Source organism: Musa acuminata, chromosome BXJ3-8 (genome assembly GCF_036884655.1).
Source record: "Musa acuminata AAA Group cultivar baxijiao chromosome BXJ3-8, Cavendish_Baxijiao_AAA, whole genome shotgun sequence".
NCBI lineage: Eukaryota > Viridiplantae > Streptophyta > Magnoliopsida > Zingiberales > Musaceae > Musa > Musa acuminata.
The window spans coordinates 39527697-39547794 of record NC_088356.1 but is presented as its reverse complement, the minus strand read 5'-3'; the positions used below and the strand labels follow the sequence as shown (position 1 = coordinate 39547794).

At 35.9% G+C, this 20098-nt stretch overlaps 2 protein-coding genes across 2 annotated transcripts; both read right to left on the bottom strand.

The window, feature by feature from the left end:
• Positions 1-2530: 2530 nt before the first annotated feature.
• Positions 2531-3326, bottom strand: LOC135644317 (dirigent protein 11-like). The gene has a single exon (XM_065161791.1). The coding sequence runs from the start codon at positions 3271-3273 to the stop codon at positions 2746-2748; it is 528 nt and encodes a 175-aa protein (XP_065017863.1). The 5' UTR covers positions 3274-3326; the 3' UTR covers positions 2531-2745.
• Positions 3327-15848: 12522 nt separating this feature from the next.
• LOC135644193 (dirigent protein 1-like) lies at positions 15849-16388 on the bottom strand. The gene has a single exon (XM_065161661.1). The coding sequence runs from the start codon at positions 16386-16388 to the stop codon at positions 15849-15851; it is 540 nt and encodes a 179-aa protein (XP_065017733.1).
• Positions 16389-20098: the final 3710 nt, after the last annotated feature.

Sequence of the window (20098 nt, the reverse complement as noted above, 5' to 3'; positions counted from 1 at the left end):
TGATAAATCTCATTTAAATAACAAAAAGAAATCTTAGGAAATTAAATAGTCAATGATCTTCAAAGATAATCTCATCCTATAAATTCTGAGAAATCAAGAGAGAAACCATGATTCATTTGGATAAATCTCAATAAGAAGATACAAGAACACATAATAAGAGATCTTGATTCATAAACGATTTCAAGTTATAAATAACAAGAAATCAAGATGATGATTTCGATAAAACCCATTAAATTCAAATCATTTTCATAATCCATGAGATTCACAAAAGCATAATATACATGGATTCATTAATCTTTTATTGAAAAATCAATAAGATAGAGATGTTTCATTTTAAGTTGTTGGTTTCATGCAAGTATGTCTTTATCTTTTTATGTCAAATAAAAACATGCATCAAAGTTTAAGATCGAAAAATAAATTTCGTCATAAAAACCATCAATCTTGTTTATAACTGAAAAAGCAACTTTCATTGCGACAAAGATCAATAAGCCATGAAACACAAAAATCATCATGCATAATTTTGAAATATAAACTTATTAAGCATAATCATTATGCATCATTACTTTAGGCATGATATCATGGTTCAAGTTTTTTAAGGTACAACATACATAATTTCACATTAAGCATGATATCAAACCTCTTAATATTTTCATTAAGACATCAAGCATGATTTCATAAAGCATTTTCAATCAAAATTAGAAATCATCAAGATACATATTATTTCTTCTTAAAAAACATATATAGGATTATCATTCATTTATCTCCATTGCTATTGGAGGAATATAAATTCATCCCGTAAGATAAAACATCTATATCATATTTTATTTGATTTGTATTGCCATTGTAGATTCATTGTATTTGATTTGAACTTAATACTTGAATGACTGGGTTGTGAGATTCAATACAGTCCAATAATTAATTATTATGCTTTATCTTATGTATAAAAAATTATGAATTATGAATTAATTTTTCTTAAACATGTATAATAGTATAGTGTTGATATGAGACATGTGATTGAGCATTATATATTTGTTATATAATTTTAATGTCAAGTAAGTTTCTTGATAATTTTTTCACTATAGATTTATATCTCATTCGTAGATTCCAAGATGGTAAACCTTCAAACCGATGAAGAGATACTGTTTAAATCTACAAAGGCGAAGGCTGTGAGATAGTATGTTTTACTCGATAGTAGCTTTAGTAAGAGAGCTAGAAAAAATATTTTTGTAAAAGTGAATTGAGTTTCAGCAATACTATGTGAAAAATAATGACATGTTATATCATCTTACGAGAAATGTATCGATAAACCCATGACTGGACATGAGTGTCATAATTATTTTTATCTACTTTATGAATAAGAAAGTATTGTGTAAATAATATAACATGTGACGTGAAAGGAATATGAAAGAAAAGGAAAAAAAATGAAAGTGTGACATGTGATATAATTCTTGTTATTGTTACATGATGTGTTTTTATTAAAATATTATTAATTTAGAATAGAGTAAATATTTGAATAAGTAGGTGTTGTATATGATTGATATGATTGATTTTTTGGTGACATCAACATATGACTAATGCAGATAATTTTAAATTAATTATTGTGAGTATACTTGTGCTATACAGGTCATACATCTATGCATTGTATATGTTGATGCTCTACTTGTATTTTCTTTGAACTTTATTCTTTTTCTACTGGATATTCATGCTAAAAAAATATAGATTTGTTTGAGGATCGTATGGTATCGAGCAAGAGACTGATTCGATGATGGATTTGGTAATTATATATGTAATGATTATTAATTACAGAATTTTGTTTGTGCACGACTCATTGAAATGTGAGGATGGTTGTATAGAATTTTAGAATCAGATGATGTAAGTTTAACGTCTTGAGATAATTAATCTGAGCCGCCGTAGTCATAGTATGATTAATTACCATTACACGTACCGATCACGACAACTATGATTGCATGGTTTTGCAAACCCATTGAACAGCTCACCCAAGTCGGAAGCGGTAGTCGCCCTGAAGACTACGCTGCTCGATGCTTTTGTTGTTGTTCTTGTTTCGGGCAACATTTGTAACTTTTTCTTTCTTCCAACTCTATAAACTAAGTATTAATTAATTGCATGAAATACAAAGAGGTTTAAAATGTTCAAGTTGACTTTGTGGATAGATCTCAGATTTCTGCTACAGCTTCCACGTATCAACAATGTTTCGGATTGTTTTCTTCATTGAGAGAGATGTTCGCACGGCCACTGACGTTTAGATTAAGCAAACGGAATGTCCTACTCTTCCCAGCTACGAAGATAAAGAAGATAACATGAAGCGCAGCTCAGTAGTGGATTAAAATATCGTCCAGCTATGATCGCCATCATTTGCGCTAAAAGTGAATCAAACATGTGGATATAAGCACCATCTCAAGATGGCTTAGTGCATGGGCTTGTGATCCTTTATGCAACCGTGGTTTGCCTCCTTTCCCCATGTCTCCCCACCATATCCCACTTAACCTACTCGATCAAATGTGCTTATTACTCGAAACGAACCAAACGTTCCTTATTAATTCCTTGGTATGAATCACAGATATAGAACTCACAGTACGAGTATAAGAAGCTCTTACATGGACACGAACCTTAAACTTATCAATCGTGGAACAACCACGAGGATGTCTTGACAGAGACGGTAAGAATGTCTTATTACGACGCACAAAAGTACTAAATCACACAAGAACGGACCGCCGAGGCAGCTCATCAGTAGTGATAGATGTAAGCATCGTACTCCATCACAAGCTCGAGTTCGGTAGTTCCAGTTGACCTGATGAGCTTGCTCAGGGTGTAGCCCCGCGCCATTCGGAACATGCCGGTGCCCCCGACGATGCCCCGCTCCATCGTCTCCGTCAACACCGCCCTGCCTAAGATGGAGAAGCCGCTCCCGTTGTACTCTCCGGCGGTGAACACGAAGTTTAACGCCGAGAGATAAGCCGTGCTCTCTTGGCCCGCCTGCACCGCGAGCTCCTGCGCCCTCCCGATGAGCTTGGAGCTCGACTCGGGCCCTTCCCTCAGAATGTTGTCGCCCACACCGATGCTCCCGAAGGAGGAGTTGCCGGGAGGGCTGACGACGGTGATGGTGGTCGCGTTCGGGCCACCGTAGTAGTCGTAAAAGTAGAAGTGGAGGTGGGTCATCTTCTCTTTGGGTTCATCACTGCTGCTCCCAATGGCAACAGTGGCCAAGATGACGAGGGGAAGGAGGAGAAGAGGAGAGAATGGAGATGAGGCCATGGAGAAGCTTCTTGCAGGAACTGAAGAGGCTAATGGAGGATGGGGTAGAGAGGGATGAGGAGCTCATGGGCATTTTATAGATAGAGAAAGAAGTAGGTAGAACAGTTCGAGGGAACACATTTTGATTCAGACATTAACTTCTTGGACTAAAATTTTTGACAAAGTTTAAGATTTTCTTGAAAAGAAACTTCTTTACGAATGAAAAATATATATATCTCGGACTAAAGTCTTTGACATTAACTTGGTTAGGTAGGGAAAAAAATTATTAGAGCTTATCTTTTTTAAGAAACTTTTTTAGTGATTATACATCTCTCAGACTAATATCTAAAATATTAATTTAGTGATAATATTTCAAATCCACTTATCAAAAGTTAAGATTTGAAATCTCATAAGATATATTTTCAGGGTGTCAGTTAATTTAGCTAATAAAAAAATATATAGTAAGATCTTGAGTTCAAATCTTATTTTCGTCACTTATTTTATGTAAAAAAAAATTATGACACTCTAAATATTATTAGTATAACTATTTTAATGATCAAATGACAAGTATTTAAGAGTGGTTAACTGCAAAGGTATCAATGCAAATTTTTGGAATTTGCAAAGATACATGTAAACTTAAGTTGAGAAGGATAAATAGAAAATTTACCAACTTTGAACACACGCGTATACATTTACTTTTTTATGGATGCATATTGTTGTCTTCTTTTCTACCTTTTAACATAACATATTATGTATTTTTCATTTAATATCCATAAAAAAAATTTAAATTAATCACCAATAATCATGGTTTACCTTAGCTAGCATTGATTGGTTGGTCTACCTTACCTTAGCTAGCTAACAACAAATGAAAATTATTACAAGAACATGCATACAAGTTTTTTGGGTTTTGTAGGGACAAACATATAAATATGCTATATTACATAAATATACATAAACATAAAAAATATTATCTCCTGAAGACTAGCATTGATTGGTTGGTCTACCTTAGTCACAGGACAAACATATAAATGGACGGTCGTCCATGTGTTTAATATATTATAATTGGTTGATTTCCTGATAAGTTCTAAGAAGGTGATATAAGCATCGACTTTATTTATTTTAAGCGACAAAATTGTTCCCAGTTGTGACTAAGAATCAACGTAGTTACTATATAAGATTATTTCAGACAATTATTTTATTCCTCTAATGCTATTTTCAACAATATAAGTGAGTCAGTCAATTGGACATGACAAAATAGACGATTGTTGCCATAAAAAATAGACTATTGAATTGACGATTTTTGCCTTGATAATGTTACACAAAATGTGGAAATTTTTGTTGCTGTCAAATAATGATGTACAAGAGAAGGCTGAATAATATAAGTGTGAGCAATATACATGGAGCTTAAAATGTACCAATACACCAAATGCTATCGCCGATTTCTTTTTCCACATGATAATTGGGCTATTCCCAAGAAAACAACTCTACACTCTTAATCACATTGCTAATTGGACTAACTAAAAGTGTGACATATTATGGATGCTCTGATGTTCCATGATTTTGATTGGTATATGAGTCTATATATATATATATATACATATACATATATATATATATAGTCAACAAACTGTTGTTTACTTTGGACTGGAGAATTACTCCAAAGCAATGAGATGAAAGCTTAAGAAGATGAGGAAAAAGTCAACAAACTGTTGTTTACTTTGTTCAAGCTCAGTTCAGTGGATCTCTAGAAGGAGTATGTGCTGGCTTCATCTTATAATTTCTTGGTTAAGGGAGTAAAATTCGTTTCATTCAAACTTGATGAGGGTTGTTGGTGGAAGCCCTCGAAGAAGAAATAGTGCACGTTACGGAACAATGATGTGCCATTACAGCAGTGGAAGAATTGGGATCCTAACACTGCAACTTTCTCGACGACGCCCTCTCGTTTCAACTCGAGGCACCAAGAAAAAGAATAGCTCTTCGGAGATCAAATGGTTTGGGGTTCGAGGTGACGTTTTGATGCTTTGTTCCTGCCAAAGTTTACTAGATCTATTCTCTGGATTTGGTGTCAACAATGATAAAGACATAAACGTCCTTGGTGAGTAGGTGAAGAAGATCTAGAAGAATATATATAATCCGGTCATAAATAATATGACCAGTAATTTTGAAGTTGTTCAGAAAAAAATATATGTAGAGAACATAAAAATGAACAGCAGAAGCAAATTTATGTTAGGCTTTCTAAAATTCGAAATATTTGTTTTGACAAATCATCTTTTTCGGTCTTCTTATTTAAGAATGGAAAAATCACCCACATCAGACAATCAAGTTTATGTGATCAACAAAATAAACGAATGCAAAGGTACAGTTAACGTAAGGAAATTCTGAGGGCCTCTCGCTATTTATGCTTTTGAATTGGTAGAGAAAAGCTTTCGAACTGTAACGACGCATCGTATACTATCTCTGAGCACGTCATTGTGTCCAAACCATCATTTTTTATCTTCGCCACCATCCTAATTGAGCCATTTCACAAGCCAATTCAAATGCTCCTTTGAATTTATACCACCAATTTTCTACTGTCACCAAGAGGGATCAACCCATGATCCCTACCTATCCTAGCTCCCCAAAAAACTCCCCCAAGACCCACTCATCAATGACATCATGGCCGAAGAAAGGGCCACACATTAATGGGTTGAAACAAAATTACTCCTTTCGGATGAAATCCGCTCACGACATGATTTGCCTCTCTCACACCCTCCTTTCGGATAACCGAAGGAGGGATCATTGCGTTGCGTGACTCAAAATAGCTAAAAGGTCATATAGGGAATGTCATCCTGATCGCCCAGCATCGATGCCGGCCTTGGGACGGTTGAAAACCCATAAATAGCATGGACAGCAAAAAGTAAAAATAAAAAAATTAATTTCTCAAAACAATATTATCTAATCATTGTAGCTAAAAACTCAAAATGATAAAATCGCATAACTGCATAAAGTGGTTGAGACGTTCTTAACCTAGGGAAGATCATATATCTCCAAATCTGTAAATCTCAGTTTATGGATGAAGAAACTCTTGTAAACTCCTTTCCAACGGTGATTTATATAGTGGATACGATGATAACCAAGAAGGGATTGGTCCCTCTTGTTGTCCTCTCATGCTAAAGAGGGGGCAGTCAGTTGGAGGAAGAGGCAAGACGAAGATGTAGGAGGTGACGAAAATAGGAGTCTAGCTTACGATCCTTTAAGCCCCAACTCCTATTGCTAGCCACAGGTGCCATACAAGCCAATCACGTGAATGATGACACGTGTGACATGACATACACTTTTTTATTTATTATATTATATAATATTTTATCATTTTATATTACTTATGTGTGAATGTACAATGGGAATCAGATTGTGATGAGATCACAATAACCAGACATACTAGTATGCTATATACCCATCCATATGATGAAGGCGACTATTCTCATAGTTGCTCGTATGGGGATACTAGGGATACGGTGTAGGTGCTCATTGGAGAATGAGTTTACTAATTGATCCGCTCACGAAACGTTGGATAGTTAATGATGTCTTATTGTCAGACAGTGATTTCATCGTCCCAATGATGTATCTAGTCCTTAGACTTGAGACATAAAAGATGTCTTGTATGAATACTTCATTCTTTGATACCAGACTTATAGGCCTAGAAGTTCTAGATCTAACACAACTGGTCATCAGGAGTGGTAGTCAACCTTACGAGGGAGGGCTATTGAGTGTCGATAGAGGATCATCGACTCTTGATGTCATGAGAGGAATATTTCATATGTTATTGCTCAGACAAATCCCTAGCTAGGGTCATACGGATTGAAAGAGAAAGAGTTCTCCGAGAGAATCTGATTAGAGTGAGACTTGAATAGAAACTATATGGGTCTAACAATATCATACCTAGTATACAATCTCTAAGGTATTAGATGGATGAGGGACTATAGATACATGGTAATTAAGGACAAACATGTCCAATGGATTGGATTCCCCTGTATCGTTTGGGGACTACGACATAGTGGCCTTGTACGTCCGTAGTCGATGAGTCGAGTGAATTATTATGAAGATAATAATTCAATGAGCTAAAAGGAGTTCTGACAAGTATAACTCACTGCTAACTCGATATTGGGCCTAGAGGGTCACACATATATAGTATGCATTACGACGATTAGAGATTCAGATATGAGATATTCGCTGAAACCCTTATCTTATTGGATATCCAATAAGCCCCTGAATTATTGGATCATATGGATGAGATTCAACAAAAGCAAATGAGAGATTATTGGATAAAGATCCACTAATCTAAGAGGCTTAGGTAGTTGGATGGAGATTCAATACCCAATAGGACATGATTCATTAGGGTTAAGTTGATAGAGAGGCCTCTATAAATAGGAGGGAACCAAAGACCCATAGGCCAAAGGCTTCCTGGTTCCCACCTCTTATTCTCCTCTCCCCTTCTCCTTCTCAAATAGTAGGTGTAGAGTTTTGGACAACAATTAGAGGAGCGTCGTCGAAGCCATATTGTGTGGATCACTACTAGAGAGGAGGACGCTTGACCTCCTTCATCCTCTCCTACGTATATGTAGAGATTCAGGGATATACGATCTCCTTAGATAAAACATAATTATCTCAAACATAGATTTTAGTTTCACATATTTTTAAGCACCAATCTTCGCACGATGATGAACATATTTTTAAAAAATTTAAAAAAAATTATTTTTTGTTCTTCCGTTGCACATGTGATGTCACCCCTAGATTTCTCTACAGTGGTGTCAAAGCTAGGTTATTTGTGCGAAAGATTAGTTTTAAACTACGTGTGTTGTGTTTTAGAAAATCTTTCGATGTCAAAATCATTAACATAAAAGTGAGAAAGGGCAACAACTATTGCTGCCCTTACTGCCCTCGCAAATGGCAGCTTGCATGCATGCAGCGACGATTGTAAGTAGGCAGCAGAGTGCTCGCAGGCTTAGTGACTGTTGTTGCGAGCAATTGCAATTGTAGGCGACTGGCCGCCCCGCAGGCAAAGTTGCTTGTATGTAAGCACTATGCTTGTAGCGCAAGCGGCAACACCCGTGGGCGATGCCTGCAAGCACAATGCCCATAGGCAACATTTCCACAAGAGCTCCCGCCCGTAGTGGCGGCGGTGCTTATAAGGGCGGCACTGCTAGTGGGCACACCGTCCACGGGCAAGGGCGACCGTAGCCCGTAAGGGCGACGTCGCCCGCGGGTCCACCACCCATGGGCGAGCCGCCCACGGGTAGAGGCGACGCCCCCATCCCCCAATAGTGGGATAGCGATAGTCGCCACAACGTAGCAGGGGAGGAGAAGGGAATTAGGGTTTTCGACCAAATGATAGTTTTGCCCATCAGAATTTTAGAAACGTTGAGTTTCATTTCTATCCAAATTATCAAAATACCTTTCATAATTCGAAAAATTCACTACATGTCCCCAATTTAAAAAAATATTAGTTGATTAAAAAGTTTAATTAATTAATATTATTATTATTATTTATCTAGTAGTCCTATATTATGATATGTACATGTGATGTATGGTATGGATGGATGATCATGAACCGTGTGATGTATGTACATGTAATTATTATTATTGGGGCCAACGAGCCTATAATTTTATTCTCATTTATTATCGAACTTGCATGCCTATGATTAAGTTGTAATTACATAAGTAGGCGCAGGGAGAGCGTAGAAACGATAGCGGGACCCACGAGGCCAGGACGAACGATCGCGATGCATGGAGATGCGTCGAGATGCCAACTGAATCGATAAGAATGAGATGGACGATCACAGGGCATGGAGATGCATCGCTGTACACATAGATCGTGATGTGAGTGATTAGGCCCACTAGCTTAGGTCTGATCATATTAGGTTGTGGTCTATGATCATCTGGTGTGATTACTTATACACCTACTAGATATGTATATATATTTACATGCGATGTAGATATATATTAAATATGTATATGTGTGGCATGTCATATTACGAGACCAAATCAAAATCTCCTCTCTCGATAATATTAAAGTCGATAAATATGAGGCAATTAGATTGACCCATATGGCCTTCCATCGTTATAGGTAGGGATCGATTCCTAATGTAAGTTGAGTTGGTCGAGTCCCTCGAGACTCACCTATATCGCGATTCACTATCTTTCCTATGACAAAGAGATATCACCGATGACCTGAGGATATGGTATGCTTGGTCGAGTCCCTCGAGATTATATGATCGAATCAGAGTCATCTTGTAATGATGGTATTGACTTAACCGAACATCATGGTTGGTCAAGTCCCTCGAGACCAAGATGGTTCGAAGAACGAACAAGATGAGAATCACAAGGAGTTATGATCAACAAGAGTTGTCTACCTTTTGGGCTTAGTGTGATTGGTCGAATCCCTCGAGATTACAGTAATATGTTGATTGGATCTCGATCCCCACTAGAAGTCTGCCGGAGACTTCCGTTTAATGTGCTGAGGGTGTCATGTGAATCCCCACTAGCAGTTCATACATGGGTAGAAGTAGGTCAAGATCAAGAAAAGATATTGTTTGCTATAATTATGATGAGAAAGGATATTATAAGAATCAAGGAAAAGAAGTGGAGTCTACAGAGTTAAAAGATAATACCACAACTATAGTGCAAGGTGGTGATTATTTGATTTTGTCTCATTCTGATGATATTTTTTCTTATATGAGTCAGGATCTTGAGTGGGTGATTGACACATGTGCTTCTTATCATGCTACACCATGGAGGCTTCTTATCATGCTACACCACGGAGGGAGTTTTTTGCTACCTACAAGTTTAAAAATTTTAGTGTTGTCAAGATGGGTAACTATGGCATGACAAACATCATTGACATGTGTGATATCCACATAAAGACCAACCTTGGCTGTAAGTTAGTCCTTAAGGATGTGAGACATGTGGTTGACTTAAGGCTGAATTTAATTTCAATTGGAAGTCTAGATGATGAAGACTTTGACAGCAGATTTCATAGAGGGCAATGGAAGCTTAGTAAAGGTTCTCTTGTTATAGCTAGTGGAAAGAAATGTCCCACCTTATATAGGTTGCAGGCCAAAGCTTATGGTGAGTAACTGAATGCTATAGAGAAAGACTTCAGCATGAAGTTGTGGCATAGACAATTGTGACACATAAGCGAGAAGGGGCTATAAGCTCTTTCCAAGAGAGAGATATTATCAAACCTTAGAGGTACACATCTAAACCCTTGTATTGATTATTTGGCTAGTAAACAACATGGAGTTTCATTTACTAGTCTTGCTTTGTCTATAAAAATGTATGCCTTAAATCGTATTTATACAGATGTATATAGTCCTTCGAGGACAAAAACTCCTAATAGATCTATTAATGTTCCTGGCATCAATTGTGCACTTTATTTTATTACTTTTATAGATGATATTTTCAAAAAAGTTTGGGCCTTGAAGATCAAAGATAAGATTATTAATATCTTCAAGGAGTTTTATGCTAGAGTTGAAAAGGGGACAAAAAGATAATTGAAATACTTAGATAATGGTGGTGAGTACACAAGATTATTTATTGATTATTCCAGGTCACATGACATCCAACATAAGATGATAGTTTTTGGTACATACAATTGCAAAGAGGATGAATCGCACTATCATGAAAAAGATCATATGAGTATATGAAGTTTACTAATGTAGGTGAACCTTAGTTGAGAAGATCTTCTAGACAACATTAACATTCCAAAAGATACTCTATAAATGAGTATGTGATGTTTACTTATGCATGTGAACTAGAGAGTTATCAGGAAGCAATTGAAAGTGAGTAGAAAAAAAAGTGGTTAGTTGCTATGTAGGAAGAGATAAATGCTTTGCAGAAGAACCACACTTATGATTTGGTGCAACTACCAAAGAGAATAAAGATATTGAAGAACAAGTGGTTTTCAAGTTGAAGACCCAAGAATATTGTTCTCAACCAAACTACAAAGCTAGATTAGTTGTGAAAGACTTTGGTCAAAGGAAATGTATTGACTTTAAATAGATTTTTTCTCATATTATTAAAATATCTTCTATTTGTGTTTCTCTTGGTATTGTTGTTAGCTTGGACTTGGAGGTTGAGTAATTAGATATGAAGGTAACTTTCCTTCATGGTGATTTGGAGAAAAAAAATTTATATGGAGCAACTAGAAGGTTTCAAAGTCAAAGGTAAAGAAAATTTTGTTTGCAAGTTGAAGACGAGATTATATAAACTAAAGCAAGTTTCAAAACAGTGGTACAGAAAACTTGATTCATTTATGATTGAAAATGGATATAAAAGAATGGCTTCAGATCATTGTATGTATATTAAACGGTTTGGTGAAAATTTTATTATTCTCTTACTTTATGTTGATGACACACTTATCCTTGAAAAAGATATGTTTACAATTGACAGGTTAAAGAATGAACTAAATGAATCATTTGCAATAAAGGATATGGGGCTAACAAAGTAAATACTAGGTATGCAGATTTCCCGTGATAGAAAAAAATAAGAAGATTTGATTATCACAAGAGAAATATATCGAGAAGGTACTAGAAAGGTTCAGTATGAGCAATGCAAAGCCAGTTGGTTCTCCTCTTGCAGGTCACTTCAAGTTGTGCTCAGAACAAAGTCCGTCAAGTGATGAGGAGAATGAGAAAATACAAAAGATTCTTTATACTTTAGCAGTTGGAAGTTTAATATACGCAATAGTATGTATGAGGCCGTATATCGCATATGTAGTGGGTGTAACTAGCAGATTTCTTGCAAATCTAGACAAAGAGCACTAGGCAACAGTGAAGTGGATCTTTAGATATCTCAAAGGGAGTTCTAAAGTTTGTTTAAGCTTTGAAGGTAGACCACTTATATTGATAGATTACATAGATGTAGATATGACAAGAGATATTGATATAAGAAAATCCACATATGGTTTTGTACTTACTTTTTTCAAGGGGAGCTGTATCATAACAATCCAAATTGCAAAGGTGTATTACTCTCTCTATCATAGAGGTAGAATATATTATTGCTACGGAGGTTTGCAAAGAAATATTTTGGATGAAAGAATTCTTACAAGAATTGGGACTGAAATAGGAAAACTATATGATGAATTGTGATAGCCAAAGTGTCATACATTTGAGTAAGAATCTAATTTTTTATTCTAAGTTAAAGCATATAGATATCAGATACCACTGCATTCGAAATATACTTCAAGAGAAGCAGTTACAACTTTAGAAAATTCATATAGATGATAATGGAGTTGGCAAATTGACAATGACCTTACCGAAAGAAAGATAAGAGATGTGCTGATAGTTGGTTAGCATGGTTTCACGTTGAGGAGTCATGAGACAGCCTCCTTTATGAACTAAAGGGGGAGGTTATTAGGCTGACAGCTCATGAGTTTAGCCCAGACTTTAACAGCCCATAGCCCACCTCTCTTTTGGGGGGTGTGGTAGCTATGAAAAATAGGGAGAAAACTATAACAACAGGGCATAAAATTGTAGTAGCAATATGATTTAAAAAGATGAGAAAAGGACAAAAAAATAAGAAAAGAAAAAGAAAAAAGTCAAGGATAATGTAGAGAGATTATTCTCAATTATTTAGATAGTATTCTCATCTAATGTTAGATCAGATCTACAGTAAATTTTTACTGTGATTACTTGGATGAAAAGATTTTAGATATTATACGTAGTGAAATAATCCTTGTATCCTAATTATTCTCTTATGATTATTGCTTGGGTTTTGGGCAAGAGGCTTTGAGATTTGTATATTCATTATTCTTATAGTATATTTTCTCTGGTTTACCCCATGATTTTTATCTTTTATGTTGGAGAGATTTTTCACGTAAATCTTGATGTCCTATTTTATTTTAATTATATTTAATTTTACTATGTTACGATCTACTTGTATTTATTCATATATAAAATTTATTCTTCTTTATATTACTATGTTACTATGTTACGATGTTACTTAATTATTATAAACGTGACAGAATTTTGTTACACAGCTCGCTGCCATGTGAAGAAACCTCCTGCCGCGCAATGTTTTCTGTAATAAACACCAAGTCAACTCGCTACAAGTCGTAAATTATACTTCTATGGTTTGGGAGACAAGAATAGACTTCCTATTAACTTACAACAATAGGTATTGCTCTTTGCAGTCAATATTTACGATTAAGTAGGCCAATGGAAAGGGCGGATAGGGGAACTTTTTATAAATGCTAGTGCAAGTCGCAAGTAGACAATTCATATAAACATAAATTTGGAAGGATGTGATGACTCGTGGAAATGAGAAAGATGCCATACTCACAATAGAGATGAACGACTCATCTTTGTAATTTGGATTTATTTGATATCATAGCAGTGCCGTGAAGAAAGGTGTTTGGAATCGGGTTTTTGATGTAATCCAACCAGCATTGAAAGCTGTTCTTGGCTTGCTTCAATTTTCGATTCGACTCAAGTCGGATTAATAGAGTTGGGAGTAAGTCAATGGGTCAACATGTCCTTTCGTTTTGTACTTTTAACCTTCTTTTGTGTTATCACTAAGGTCAAACACTGCGTGACTGGGACGATTTTAGCTGGTAAATTCTCCGTCTTTAGATTTGTGCTCATGATCAGATTAATCAATTCTCGCTTGATGTTGAAGTGCTCGTGTTACATTGTACGTCTCCTCTTAATTAAAGCTTCGGATAATGTCTACGTATAATGACGTGTGTTCCTGTGATCGAGCAACTCGAACTTTGCAAGCCAATGTGTTTGGTAGGTCAATTCGGCCGATTTGATGCGGTAGGTAGGTATATGCACTCTTGACTTGTCGAGAAGACTTATGCGAGTAGCGGTTGATTTTTCTTTTTATAACAGATAGAAGAGAAATATAATAATCAGGAAAATAAATAAATAACTATGCTCTTGTTTAAGGATAACTATCAAATTTGACCTCATGTCACTCACACGCATATGATGGGGAAAAAGATTGATTCAATCTTTATTAAAGTGTTTTAGCTCCTTTATATGAAATAAATAAATATATATCTATATCTATTAATTCAAAAACCTGTGTTACAAGCTGCAGCTTGCCCATCAGAACACAAAAGGGAGTAAAAATCAGGATGCCAATCTAGCGTCCAAATCTGATTAGATTTTTGGTAAAAGAGACAAATCAGTAGGATAGTGATTACCCTCTCTAAAAGCGTGAATCACCCTCCACTCGACGATCAAGTTGAGTAGAGTAAAACATTCACCAAGAGGGCTAAGAAGGAACCAAGAAGGAGGTTTCTCCTTGTTCAAAGCTTCTGCAATCCATGCTATATCAGCTTCAATCATAAGTTTATTTGCACTCAAATGGATTGTAGCCAAAATGTTCTCCTTGACTATCAAAAATTCATTTGTCCAATCGCTGCCACATGAATGAAGCTGGAAGAGCGCAAGCATCACTGTTCTTAGCGTAAAGTCAGCACCTCCCAACTTCGATTGGTCCTCGAAGGCCCATCAGGTTCAGCTTGGTCCACTTCGCAGCAGCGTGCGACCAACACATTTGAATTGAACTTACTTGTGAATTCATGGGCCGTATCCCTTCTGGCTGGTTGATAAAAGAGCTGTCATATAAGAATGGCAAATCATAAACAACACTACAAGTCATAGAGGGCTGCATCCCGTCGGGCATAGTGGTGTTGGCCCTACTTGTGAATGAGAAGTCAACAACAGCGCCTCAGAGTACAGGAGAAGCATATTTATACTGATTGAAAAACTTATTATATGAATTTAGCAACTCACAGTATAGGCTAAGTATAGTTGACTTTACAGAAAGGTTGGCAGAGACTAATTATTTATAGTTAGTGGCCCTGTCTGTACTTACAGAATAATCATGTTCTATGATTGATTAAAATAAAAAGGAATGATGATGAAGACGACCAAAACCATGGTGGAATTATTGTACACAAACTTCCAAAGTACATGACAGTAAAAGGCAACACGAGGGAAAAGAAAAGAACAAAGAAGAAAACATGCAAGGCAAAACAATTTGTGAAATTGATGACATGAGAATAATAAGAAGCGGAACAAATTCCCTTTTCTTTCAAATTTTAATGTTTTATATTTTGTTTAATATTTTAGTTTATTTATATTAATAATGGATGAATTTATTAGATACACATCCATGGTGCATATTATTTGTCGATGATAATGAGATTTCAGATAGAATTAGTTTTCCATTCAAGTTAGGGAGATGATGATAACCTTGAGAACTTATTTAAAGTTTTAGTTAAAAACAATTTATCTTTTATTAAAAAAAGGTTTCAAAATTTTTTGGACCTATTAGCAAGATCCAAAAGTTAATGAAGACGTTATTAGTAGAGCGAAATTGAAGTGGTTCAGAAAAGGACAGGTATTATGAGTTGTGTGAACATAAACAGGCACTAGGGCGAAAAGCCAAACGCTTCTTATTAATCATAATCATGGTGGTGAGAGAACAAAGAGATGAGACATCAGCTGTGCTGTAAGAGCAAAGACAATGGGCGACTTCCAACGACAAAGAGACAACAAAGTATGGATGAAGAACAGAACACACATGCAGAGGTGAATGACAGCTGCTCAGTAGTGAAAGATGTATGCATCGTACTCCACCACAAGCACGATTTCGGTAGTCCCAGTTCTCCTGATGAGCCTACTAATGGTGTAGCCCCGGGCCATTCGGAACTTGCCGGTCCCTCCGATGATACCCCGCTCCATCGTCTCTGTGAGCACCGCCCGGCCGAAGATGGAGATGCTGCTGCCGTTGTACTCCCCGGCGGTGAACACGAAGTTGAACGCGGAGAGGTAGGCCGGGCTCTCCAAGGACGCCTGAACGGCCAGCTCCTGCGCTCTCCCGATGAGCTTGGAGCTCGGGTTGGGCCCTTCCCTAAGCATGTTGTCGCCCACCCCGATGCTCCCGAAGTTGTTGAACGAGTTGTTGCCGGGAGGGTTGACGACGGTGATGGTGGTCGTGTTGGGGCCGCCGTAGATCTCGTGGAAGTAGAAGTGCAAGTGGGTCATCTTCTCTTTGGGTGCAGCATATACATGTCCGCTTGCAGGGGCAACATTGGCGAAGGCAAAGAGGTGGAGGAGGAAAAGAAAGTATGCGGATGAGGCCATGCAGACACTTGCAGGAATCATCAAGTGGCTGTAGGATTGGGTGGCGAGGCACCAGAGTTTGTGGGCTTTTATAATCAAAAGAATAGGTCGAATAGAGGCCTTTATTTAAGCTCATTCATGCCAATTTGCTTCCCGTTCATAGTACAAAAAAATTCACAAAATAGTACATCGTTACTTGAATATTATAAAAAGTATTATATTTGGTTATTTTTTTAAGATCATTAATATTCTCAGCAGATTAATATCAGTAATTATAGAATGATGATATGGGAATGATAAGTTTCTAATAAATAAAGTGAAATTATCATTTTTTTTTGTGTCCGATAACCCCTATAAATGAATAAAGATTTGTCAAGTATAAATCCAAAAATCTAAGTCAGGTGCTAACATGGTAAATCTATTATAAATATGATAATTACTATCTTCTAAAATAAACTTTCAAAGATAGTAAAACTTGAGAGGACAACAATTTAACTATTATATCAAGTATGTAAAATGATTAGTTACAGGTGTGTTGCAAGCAGGGAAAGCTCATCATTTGTCTCATACTTTGTAAACAACAAATTACATGACATCTAAAAGCATCTGGATACTTCAAAATTAAGATTTGCTGGTAATCCCATTTTGAAAATAGCATGAATATATAATCATATAAATGATTTAGGCAGCCTACTAATACCATCACGGAATGTATAATCTTGAGCCATATATATTCTATGATTATATGATCATGAAAATCTGAGAACTGGGGGACCAGATGAGCAATAATTCGTGGCTTCCTCAAGGGAATTGGGGGACCAAATATGAAGCCTCTAGCCTCAATTCCTGTCGAGAAAAACTCAATTATTGTTATAACGATGTTCCAAAATTTTGCACAGATTCCAATGATATGTCCAAGGAAAAAACAACAAGGAGTTGGAGGATAAAAAAAACGAAATTAAATGCAAGGATACAGGTTGGATTTATTGTCAGACCAAATCTTATCTAAATTTACATGTCTTTTTTTCTGAAAGCTCAAAATATTGTGCAAGTCATATACAGGTTGAATTTAGGTTACAGAACTTGATCATATCCATAATTCAACATAATACAACAGTGAAGATTAAAATGATAACTGTCAGGATCTTTAATTGAGAATTTGCTCAAAGGGATAAGGTTGCACATATTGAACATTCTAGAATCCCACATGGTGGAACCCTCATACAACTACAAAGCCCTCATATTTTATTATTTGCATATCAAAATTTCAAAGCAGTATAAGAATCAACATTTCAAGAAAAGACCAACATGCAAACATAGTAGTTTATGCATCACATATTTCTACAGCACATTTTTTATGAACCCCGATTAATCCATATGTAGCTTTCAGATTGGTATCATCAGTCTTTGCTACATAAGATGAGTACAAAACTTAACAACATTAGGCCATAAGGAATTCCATAATATTTATTATGGTTAAAAATTATCAAAATGATAATATTTGGTTCGAGTACTTCAGATTCACTTCGTATAGCATCGGCCATCTTACAAGTATCAAATAATTTGTATAGAGTCTCTACAGAGACGGGTGAGACACTATCTATCCCATATACCATACAATAATACTATATATAGTCCCATCACATATTTACTCAGTTAATGTCAATTTAGAAAATTTAGGACTTCATCTGTGCTTGACCATTACAATTACCATCAACATTATCTCTACAAGATATAATCTAGTAAGATCATATCATCAGATACAAAAAAAAAAAAAACTATTCACTTGCATGTAGAAAAAGAGAAAATATATTGTGTTGGTCATGTAATTCTAACATGGATATGCCCAAAGGCAATTAATTTAATAATGAGTGGAGACGCAAAGCAAGATCTATGACAAGCATAATCAATGGTAATAAGAAATTTATTGCTACCAGTTTGACCAGTGACTTGCAACACAGCGCAGTAGCAGGAAATAGACCCTAAAAAGTTACATTCTTATGGCTTGTTGTCAACGGAGAAAGTGTTCGAAGGCACTGTAAAAGCAGACAAATGTAGAGGCCCATCAAACAGTAGCAATGCTTAGCAGCAAATCATCATCTTAGTTATTCAGTAAATATTTATTAAATATTATCATATATATTTTTACGTAAAATAATTCACTGATCAATAACACCTAATACATCATAATTATTAGGATTTATGTCATATTCAATTTTATCTTATAATATTTCTTTAGTAAGACATCACCACTATCATCGTCTTTATCGTAATAAAATGAGCCATTTAAGTTTATAAAAAGAATCTCAAAACGTGAGTCATTTGACAAAGGATTTCACCTAAATTTGATGTCTTACCTAATATTCATCTATCAATATCATAAAAAACTGAAAATATTTTATCAAAAATAGAATCCTCCATACAAAGAGATCACTAGAATTAAAAATTTTATTTTTAAAAATCAAGGAATTAATATAATAGTACAGAATGAATTAATATACTTACATAATTTTTTTTGTCTTATTCAAGAAGAAAGAAAAGATAAAAAACAAAGAGATGGGTAAGAAGAAAAATGACAAAAGAGAAGCTTTTTGTTTCTTCATCGAGATCAGTATGACAGCAACTTATTGTACACTGTACTAGCCACTTTGTATATCTTCTTAACAGAGTTAAAATGTTAAATCGGTAATGAACTATCTCAACCCAAATCGATTAGCAAATCCTTACTAAACCAACGGTCCAAGAGCCACTGTTTTGGGCAGAAAACAATGACTTAGCTATCCACGAGTAAATGGATAGAATAACTCACCAAGGGATACTATTTTCAAAGTAGGAACCCTATGCAAGAAAAAGATAAAGCTAGAAACTTTTCTTATGAATATATGTACATATATCTCACATGAACTGAACTGGTCAACGTTGGTAGGTTATTACTACCGTTGACACACTTCATTTATTGTTAAACTGCAAGGAGAGGATGATTATGATGGATGGATTTACTATCATCTTCAAGTTACTATCATCTTTAAGTCGTGTGATATCCGATCAATCAACTTAACAAGTCCAATTAAGGTGTTCGATTAATGAGAGAAGAATGTCGTACCAACCATGACGACTGGATTCAATTTAAAAATGTCACACACGTCAGCACATGAAGCCCAATTTTTTCCACATATTAGACTTCTTATCGCAAGTGGAAGGAAAAAAGAATTGTGACAGGACATACTATTTGACGGAGTGGAACCAAACAGCGACAACTAAGACTAAGCTGTCCCAATCCAACCAAATAATAGGAAGATGTCGCCGGCACGACTACGCCGCTCGAAGTCTACGTTGTATTCTCTTTGTTTAATGTCTGCAAACCAAAAAAGAAAAAGGTCTTTTTATATAAGATCTCAAATTTCTAATGCAGCTTCCACTTACCGACATAATTGGGATCGTTTGTTTATTAATGCTGTGATGCAGGTTTGGAGTATGAGTGAGTCCGGTGCCATTGACGTTGACATCATTTAAGGAAAAGGTTATCTAAGACAAGCAAAGCTGATAATGGCTGACTTCCTCCACGTTCAAAGATAAAAGAAGACAACATGTCATCATGGAAGATACACAAACATAACAGTGGCATATGAATGCAGAACAAGCCACAAACAGGATTTATTAACCACACAAGGAAAGGCACCAGCAGCAGCAGGCAACTCACAGGTAGTGAAAGATAAAGGCATCATACTACA

Excerpts from the sequence above, each read along its gene's own strand:
- LOC135644317 (XM_065161791.1), bottom strand. The coding sequence starts at position 3,273 with ATGGCCTCATCTCCATTCTCTCCTCTTCTCCTCCTTCCCCTCGTCATC.
- LOC135644193 (XM_065161661.1), bottom strand. The coding sequence starts at position 16,388 with ATGGCCTCATCCGCATACTTTCTTTTCCTCCTCCACCTCTTTGCCTTC.